The 9,694-nt window shown below is 41.0% G+C and overlaps 1 protein-coding gene across 8 annotated transcripts; it reads right to left on the reverse strand.

Annotated features, from left to right (window-relative positions):
* Positions 1-1,203: 1,203 nt before the first annotated feature.
* On the reverse strand, positions 1,204-9,350 carry LOC120728014 (synaptophysin-like). Of its 8 annotated transcripts, none has more exons than XM_040022662.1 (8): positions 9,120-9,350; positions 6,580-6,645; positions 4,581-4,705; positions 4,097-4,295; positions 3,833-4,024; positions 2,723-2,977; positions 2,359-2,452; positions 1,204-1,844 (listed from the first exon to the last, which is right to left on the reverse strand). In XM_040022662.1, exons 1-7 carry the CDS (start codon positions 9,219-9,221, stop codon positions 2,387-2,389), a joined length of 1,005 nt encoding a protein of 334 aa, XP_039878596.1. In that variant the 5' UTR covers positions 9,222-9,350; the 3' UTR covers positions 1,204-1,844; positions 2,359-2,386. The 8 variants fall into 8 exon arrangements, with proteins under 8 accessions (XP_039878596.1, XP_039878595.1, XP_039878594.1 ...); XM_040022661.1 differs by having other exon boundaries at positions 1,204-1,862; XM_040022660.1 differs by having other exon boundaries at positions 2,372-2,452; positions 9,120-9,349.
* Positions 9,351-9,694: the final 344 nt, after the last annotated feature.

A 9,694-nucleotide genomic window follows, 5' to 3' on the forward strand; every position in this document is an offset into this window, starting at 1 on the left:
CACTCTAACCTGGCTCACATCCTTTTGCAGCTCGACCTCTACACCTCCATCACTTTCCGTACTTCCTCATTCCACCACCAAGTCTTCCTGCCCTCTTGCATACACCGAACACCTTCTTGGCAGTTTCTCTCACCACATCAGCTGTACTTTCTCAGTTATCTAGTAACTCGTCACTAACACTCAGTCTTTTCCCTGAACTGTCGCCAAATTCTTCCGTCTTCAGCTTTCATCATTTAACCCTTGTCTTTGCCTTCACTCTCCTTTTCTTCTTGATGATGATGACCTCATTACCTCTGTTCCTTTAACCCTTTCTCTACCACTTCATCCAGTTACTCCAGAATTCCTCTCTTTCAACATTCAACATTAGCCATTTGACTTCAAGCATCAACATTTAAAATCCTTGCTCTCACCTTTCTTTCTCTCTCACTGCCTCCTAACATGCCATCCCCCTCTCCTCTTTCCTTTGTCTTTGGCTAACAGTAGCACAGTTTTCATTGACACCCTGTAGGCCAACAGCGCCAAAGGCATTTGTTGCCAGCCCGGGCCTGACAGGCTGATTTTTGACGACTCGTTTGATTTGGCAAAGATTTTTTGCCAGACGCTCTAGTGCACAGGTGTTGAACTCCAGACCTCGAGGGCCGGTGTCCTGCAGGTTTTAGATGTGTCCTTGATACAACACAGCTGATTTAAAGGTAAATAACCTCCTCAACATGTCTTGAAGTTCTCCAGAAGCCTGGTAATGAACTAATCATTTGATTCAGGTGTGTTGACCCAGGGTGAGATCTAAAACCTGCAGGACACCGGCTCTCGAGGCCTGGAGTTTGACACCCCTGCTCTAGTGGGTGCGGCACTATGGCGTTTGGCCAGGTTTCAAACTACATTCTCTTCTCAAAACGATTTCTCTTATTTAATCACAATAGTTGACATTTTGTTTGGACATTTTCTACTGACAGCCACATCATTCTACATATGAACAAAACACATACAATATCCCAAATCCCTGTCGCCGCTTTAAACAAAATCTCATCTAAACACGCACCACCCAGCACTCTGAGGCGGATGCTCTGATCCCCTCTGGATCATCGACCTCTGGGCCACTCTCACTTCCTCCTGGTAGAGACCACCTTCAACTCAGATTCATTCTTTAAACTTTTGTTGAAAAGAAGTTTAAAACTCAAAAATGACAACCAGAGAAGAGCAGAGTTCATAACAGATCAGTTTATTGAACTTCCACAAACAGCCGACTCAACAAAGAGAGCGCAAAAGCTTGTTTTTAAATGTGTCAAACTTTCTTTTATTACACCATTAAAACTCATTCAAGATTCTGGATCCATCGCTATACCATTTAAAAACACGTTTTAAACTGTGCACAAAACAAATGCAAAGTGTTGGTTACAAAGCATAAATGCTCTTGCAAAAGTCTAATATGATTGTCAGTGAGTTCATGTTCATATACGATTCAGTAACCATATAGACTGCAGATACATTCAGATAATAAGCAGGCAGAACACCATTATCATATAGATATACACCATATAGCAGGTCATGTAACAGTGGATAGGGCAGATTAGTACTAAATAAGAAGTAGTTCAGTATGTGTTATATATTTGTTCAAAGTGATCTATTCAATACAACTGATTAATGTGTGTGAATCCTATCAGCACTGTCACTGGTTACAGGTTACTATTTGTTATGGATGTCTTGGTGGTTAGCTTTTATTAATCATTTATACATCAGTTCGTTATGGTAAACATCTAAACCTCTTTTTCCCTCATCGATCTCCATGGAGTGTTGCATTGTGGGTAGATTGCAGGTGGCTCACTGTTGGCTTGTTACGACGCTTCCTGTGACAGAGAAACAAACTGGAGACATTTTCTCATATAAGAGCAACTTCTCAAATTATCATGACCTAAAAAGTTTGAATGTTTTGCGTCAGGGAATTCAAAAAAAGCATCATTAAGCAAAAAAAAAAGATTAAATATTTTGCATCAGCATGATTTGAATGAACATATATTTGTACAAGAATACACACCACACGAACACGATACTAGGCATATTTAACTGTCTCAGGATGCAGCTTGCTAACCTATTATGCTAGCTAGTTGATACCTTTGCACTCCACCTTTTAGTTCAAACATGAAAACTTCTGGTTCCAAACAGCAGACAGGATAAGACTAAAATCTTAAAATCAAGTTTTATTCTTTTAGTGCTACAGCGCCCCCTGGTGTGTGGATGCTCTAGTTCGTGTTTTTTTGTTTTTGTTTTTTAACAAGAAACAAGTTACTGATTAATCAAGAAGAAATGAATTCAAAGTGCTATACTCTATATAGTGCCACATGTAAAATATACTAAACATACTTCACTGACTCACCCTCTTCCTCACAGCTCACATGTGATTGGAGAAGGAAGTCGGCGCCCCCTGCTGGTTGGAGCCCTGACTGTACTGCACGTCCTGGAGGAGGCAACAAAACAAAACAAAAACCAGGACATATTCAGCCTGTAACTAATCATTATTTTCATTAGTTTGGTTTATTTACTTAACTGAAGGCTGGAACAATGAAATGTTTGGATTTCGGGCAAGTCATCAGGAGCCAAAATAAAACATGCAGAGCGACCCCTTGTGGCAACAAAGCAGTCAAAGGTAGCTAGCTAATCAATGATTGATCAAATTGATTAACTAGCATCACATCATCTAGTCACAGACCTTCAGGTGTGCGGTTACCTGCTGCAGCATTTTGTTTCCTGAGCATTGTCTTCTCACCTGGGGATATCCCTCCTGGCTGCAGTCAGGTGAGTGGCCTGCCTGTTTGTTGGTGTATGTTTCTTGTTCGTTCGCCCCCTGCTTGACGTGGGCATCAGGTGCAGCAGGTTTCTCCTGAGGAGGCGGAGCCAACACGGAGTCAGCGATGATGCCCGTCTCCCTATAGATGAACCAGAGGTTTCCCGCCCACAGCACCAGGTTAATGAAACCAAATGCCTGAGACGGGAGACAGTGAAGGTCAACCGTGGAGTCTCCGTTTAGATGTAGATTCAAAACTTTATCAACACAGAATAGAAGAATAGAATAGAAAAACCTTTTATTGTCATTGTACAAGCACAATGAAATTATGGGACATTACGAAACATCTTAACGAAGAACGTTCCAAAGTTCTCAAATTCAAATTTATTCAGATTTTTGTTCCTAGAGTTGCAGTTTCTCTAATGGCCACTTGAAGCCCACTCCAGAAACTAGTCAATCCCAACAGACTTCCATGTTAAAACACTTTTGCAGTAGAAAATATCGTGTTTACAAAAGGGTTTAGTTTCCATAGCCAGTTTCACCTTTTAGAAATGTTACTGGGGAGGAGTTAAAAAGAAGTATCATTGTTTTAAATTATATTATGGCTTCAAAGTATGAATGATTGGGACTGAGGCCACACTGAGTGACAGGTAGGACCACCAGTTCTTCAGTGTGTGGTCGCATTAAAAGACAAATTGTGTGTCACACTCGGATGTTTTTGGATGCACAGATATTTGTGCCTCAAAGCTCCTTTCTTTAGTACAAACATTAGCTGAAATAAGCAAATGTAACATATTTTCAGAGATTAGTCTTATAATGCCACAGTCAACATTACCAGCTTTACAACCATTATGATATTTTCAGTTCAATAATTGCAGTTTAGTTAATGAATCACATTTGAAAATTGTGGCTTCTTTGTTTTGGATGTTTCTCGGTAATATTCTGTGCTTTATTGGTCAGTACTGACTCTCCAGTGTTGGCACCAGTAAGTTCTGAGTTTCCCCGTCCTATGATGACGATCAGAGCTGTGCCCAGGCCCAGTGAAAGTCTTACCACAGAGGTGTTCAATCCAGACATAACCGGGTCGTGGACTTCGCGGCATCTGTTCTCATCATCTTCACAGGCGTTGATCATAGTGATGACTTCATCCGGGTTGGTCGCAGTCTTCACGTTGGACAGACCTTTGGCCCAGGCTGCCGAACTCACCAGCCACATGAAGGCAAACACTCCGGTGACTCCCAGGTCCTGAAACGGCACAAAGACGGAGTGAGGCAGGGTTTTCAGAGGTCAGCTGGGAAGTCGGGTGGCTGTACTTACGATCAGTGGGCCCTTGTTGTTCTCCTTGTACTTTTCAAAGAAGAAGACGTAAATGGTGAGAGCCGCCGTAGAGTACAGGAAGGCGAAGACGCCGATGGTGACAAAGAATTCGGCCGAGGAGGAGTAGTCGCCAGTCAGGAAAACCCGTTCTTTATACTCAGACTTACAGGTGGGGGCATCAAAATACTCCTGGTGGAGTCTGACAGAGGAGTTTAAAGTTTCCCTGTTAGTGAAGGTGATCTTTCACCAAAGTGATAAACAATAACTAACACGCAGATAATAACTTCAGAGCTTTGATGTTCAGAATGAGCCCAAAACACCTCAAAGCTTTGAAGAACCACTAAAGAGACAAAAAACACCCAGGAGGGCTGACCGATATCATTTAAATGAACCAGGATAGTGCTGCATCCTCTAAATACTATTTGAAAGAATTTTAAATAGGTCAAAAGTCAGTTTCAGAGTTCACAGAGTTTTTTGTTCTGACCTGAAGGGATACTCAAACTCCACCTCTATACTCAGGTCGCTCTGCACCCAGCTCTTGCACTCCACAGCAATCTTGAACATCCCGGAATAACTGCCACAGGTGGAGAAGGCGAAGATGGCGAAGAACTGGAAGAAAGAGCAACAACACATCACAAGCTGTGGAAACAGCTCACAGTCAGAGCGGGCTCAGGTGAGCCTGAACTGCAGTAGGCCTCTGCATTTCATTTTTACTTTTGTACTAAAAAGGCTTTATTTTAAACATGTTAAAATCATATAACAAACATAAGAAAAACAAAACAATCATGATAACATGTTCAAAAAGGAGCAGAAAGACACATAATCTTAATCCCACTACAAAACGTTCTGTGTTTTTATTGGAATACTTAATTTCCGATAATAATTAAAAATTAAAAATAATTAAAAAGACTAAAACTAACAGTGACACTAAACGTATAAATAAAATGCATCAAAACTATAATAACTGATGCACGGATTGTAGGCGTGCTCACTGAAGGAACAATCCCATTAAATCTTCTTTATTTTAGCCTGTTGTTTTTTCCATTTTGTCTATTGTGTGTCTTCAGTTCATAACAACAAGTTGCGTCAGAGTGTCACCCAGGGCTTTTGTACTTTTGACAAATTAATTCAGCTCCTACAGTGGAAAAGAAAACCTCTGGCAATGCGACAAATTAAAATCTGAATACTGAAGAATCTCTGACATTATTGTGACAACTGGCCTTTTAGCAGTTGGTGCAAAAATCCAAATTTTAGTTAGTCAAACTTTACTTTGGGATTTTCTTGTAGATTCAACAAAAGAAACTGGAACAAACGTGTTTTTTCGACAAGCTGCAAGCATCAAACTGCCTAAAGATGCAATTTAAAATGAGCTCTTTGCTAAAGTTTTGTGCTACGCATAGATACAACACTGATTCATCCCTTGTGTTGAGTGCATTTGTATGCTTGAATGATTCATATTTATGTGTTAATTAGTTTAAAACAAAAAAAACCCATTCCTCTGGAAATGGTCAGGTAAGGGGAAACAATGCGATGTTCAAAGAAAAACGGGACAGGCCGGGAGAACTACTTTGGCTCCAAGAAGTGTGGGGTGGCTCAAGACTTTTGCACAGCACTGCACTTCTTTAATATGATGCAGCTTATAAAGGCTGTACTGTAGGTTGGGTTTCTCCTTTTATCCTGTCTTCCTTCTCTCACACCAGCCAGTTGTGGCAGATGGCCCCGCCTCAGAGGTTTCTTCCTGTTAAAAGGGAGTTTTTCCTTCCCACTGTCACCAAAGTGCTTGCCTATAGGGGGTCATATGACTGCTGGGGTTTTCTCTGTATGTATTATTGTACAATATAAAGCGCCTTCAGGCGACTGTTGTTGTGATTTATATAAATAAAATTGAATTGAATCCTCCTCATTTGCAGTTTATAAAGAGTTTAGAAGAAAAAGAGTCCAATTAAAAAACACTGGTAGCAGGAAGAACTACAGAGTCTGCAAAAAGACATCAGCGCACCATTAAGTTACTAAGTTAAATTATTTAAAATACTGTCAGGTTTTGCCCCCTTAAATTTATACAAAGTTATCTGAATCTGCAGTGAACCGGTGTCTTTTCCATAGAGGAAGAGTAAGAAAACGTTTAAAGCCACCACCCTCTCCCTACAGCGCCCCCTGCTGTGTGCTGGAATCTACAGTCTCTGTGTAACAAGTAATCTCGCTCATTAAAACCTGCATCATAAAAGCGGCATTCAGAATTCTACAACAAACTAAGAATATATTGATATAGACCATAAAAGTGTATTTCATGTGTGTGTCCAAAGTCCTGTGTTATGCAGATGTGCATAAACTCTTCCTATGATGATACTCGTGCTTTCCCGTATGGTGAATCATTAAATTCTGCCTATGATGTTTCCGAGCTTTAAACATCAACGTGAACTCAGTTACACATCTGTGCTGTGGTTGCAGTTTTTGTGGTGCAGCTGTTGGTCTGATGGACTCACCCATTGTAGGACCTTAATGAAGCCCAGAGGAACCTTCAGCACCCCAAACCGACCTCGGGTCACCAGCTGCAGACAGACAGATAAAAAAAAGCAGCAGGTAAAATATTTTCATTTTAGCAGCATGGTGAAAAACAGAAAGACTAATGACCCACTGTTCACGTGCAGTTTTATTCAGGGACGTCAGATCATCAGAGTCAATAACAAAAATGACAAAAACAAAACACATTTTTATAAAAGCTTTCAGTTAGTTCATTCAAACCCAGCATCTGTTTACATCCCAGATGTAGTGTCAAAATGATAAACTTGGTCCAGCTGGGCACCTGTAGACTCACCTTTAGATCCAATTAAAAGAATAAAAGGGATGGTAGTGGCCAGGTGATGAGCGGTGCCTGGTTTCCTCCAGACAGTTCAATCTTTATCTCATCAGACCAAAGAGTTTTGTTTCCCATGGTCTGAGAGTCCTTCAGGTGCATTTTGACAAACTCCAGGTGGGCTGTCATGTGCCTTTTATTGAGGAGTGGTTTCCAGCTGGCCACTCGACCATACAGGGCTGATTGGTGGAGTGCTGCAGAAATTGTTGTCCTTCTGGAAGGTTCTCCTCTCTCCTCGGAGCACTGCAGGAGCTCTGTTTGAGGGACCATCCCTCCCTGATAAATGTCCTTCTACCCTGATCACTAAAATTGGCCGGGCATTCATAAGAGACACCATAGGAGGGAGAGTCCTTCTTCTTATGGTTGATGTAGACTTCTATGCTCTTTGGGACCTTCAATGCTGCAGAAAGAACCCTTAGCACAAATCAAAGGGTTTGTGCACATACGCAAAGTATATATTGTAAATATAGATTAAATATGGTGTAAATGGGCCACCAGACCTAAACTTTTGGGTTGAATATGACTGAGTATTAATTCCAGTCTTTATATTATTCAGTGTATATTTGTCATAAAAACAAACACAGTGACAATGAAGCAAAGGTGTAACTCAAAGAGGAGGTGGGGGCCGATGGGTTGGATGGCGGGGGCCACCAGCTTCTACATATATCACAAACACACACATCACAGTATGAGTACCTCATATACTCCACAGGCTCTTCTCTCCTAACTTCTCTATAAAGCACAAAAACAAATTGTTGCATAGTTGACGTCAACAGTTCATGGTCATTCTGCACAAATGACCGGGAGCGAGGTCAGAAAGTACCGGTAATGTGCTCCCCAGCATCCATCGAAACTGTTCAGAAAAGCGTCTATTTTAACCAGCGTAGTGTCACATGACGAAGAAACACCTGCAGCTGAAATTCAGTTCATAAGGAAATTCATTCAGTTCATCTGTACTGCATAAAAATGTTAGGCTTTGGTCCCCGAGAGAAAACCGTGACTTAAACACATAGTGGACTTCTTGTAAGGTGCCCACACACACACGACCACCTTAGGAATATGAACATCCAGTGTGACGCAGAGGATGGCCTCCATTAATAGTCACTGTGACTGCGCTGCTTGGACTGGTTGGTTGGACGTAATGAGCAGTCATGTGCGTTCCTGTCGCCTTTCTATCAGCTTAAAGCGTCCTGGTCATTCTCCTCTGACCTCTGCCACCAACAAGGCTTTTTACCACAGTGAACCGCCTCTCACTGGATGTTTTCTCCCTTTTTTAAGATTGTTGTCTGTAAACCTTAGAAATATCCGTGTGTCAAAGTCCCAGCAGATCAGCAATTTCTGAAATACCAACGTGGCTCACACCAACAACCATGCAACGCTCAAAGTCACTGAAATCACCTCTCTTAGACTGGATTTCTTTAAACATCAGCTTAGTTTTATTGTCTGAAAGGGTTTAGTTTTAATTTTGTTTTTATTTGTTTCAATGTCAGTTTTTTTTTTTTTAAGATACGTGATTTGGTTGTGCTGCAGGAAGTCATTGAGTGTGTGCAGGAATGGGAGGGGGCTCTTGTTGTTGTTAGGGAGCTGGGGAGTGAGTTGTACCGGAGGACAATCCTCGGGATTAACGGCCCGTTTTTCTGTACCTCCTCAATAAACCGTGGTGAGAACAAACCGTCTGGTGCTCGAGAGCTTGCGAACGTTACAATATATATATATATATATATATATATATAAGCACAGCATGAAAGATGGGAGCTTAATTGCGCATCACCGCGGTCAATGATCCGGCTTATATTTGTTTACCTTGAAAGCTTCAGCAAAATCCTGAATGCATCATTAAATCACACCTTAAGCTTCTTTACTTGATAATTTATCATGATCAATTTGGATAAAAGCTTTTGATTATTAAAAGAAAGAAATATAATCGTGTTTTGTCTGTTCGTTTACACGAAGTCTCGAATCAGTGCCTTTGAAAGAAAATCAGGTTAAAAAAAACAAACAGAAAAAGGTCGTTATATCTTTAATCGTTTTATTTTCTTCCTGTCATGCCCAAGTGGGCACATTTCCGTCTTGAACGCAGCTCCTTTCTTCCGTCGTGTAGTTTGTTTTTAATTTTTTTATTTTTAACCAGTAATCCAGTTTTTTGTTTCCATAAATGAGCACACTGACCGTATTCACTGCTTTCTCCAGATCCCTGGTGTCGGGTAACGGGGTTTTCCATTGGTTTGGCTTCGGAGCGACTCCTTGGGTGTTGGTTTTCGGTGCAACCATGCTGTATCATTAGTCGGTGTAGTTCTCCAGTATGCAGGATGTAATGTGGGTGTGGCCGTCTTCGGGAATTGATGCTGGATACAGTGCCCCCCCCCAACCCCCTAAACAGTTCTGTGTTTTTGCAAGCGTTGATCAGAGTTTTCCTTTTATTCTGATTTTTTCTGTGATGCAGTGATACTGCTCAGCAGGGGCGTTTCTAGGATCACACTTTAAAATCATAATGTGCCGTGCAGTTAACATTAATGGACGGTTCCGTTTTCAAACATATTCTGCCTTGTCTCACCAACCTCACATTACAGTGTTACTTTAAAAAGCAACTTAATCAGAGGGATTAACTATTGTAGTATCCAAAAAACATTTAGATCGAAAAATCAAAAATTCAATATAACAGTGCTTTAGGCTCGACCTGTTCATCAACAAATAATAAAATATTCAGTCAGTGAACTTTATTCACATGATGAACTTGAGTGGCA

Source organism: Simochromis diagramma, unplaced genomic scaffold (assembly GCF_900408965.1).
Source record: "Simochromis diagramma unplaced genomic scaffold, fSimDia1.1 OVJJ01000308.1, whole genome shotgun sequence".
Classification (NCBI taxonomy): Eukaryota; Metazoa; Chordata; class Actinopteri; order Cichliformes; family Cichlidae; genus Simochromis; species Simochromis diagramma.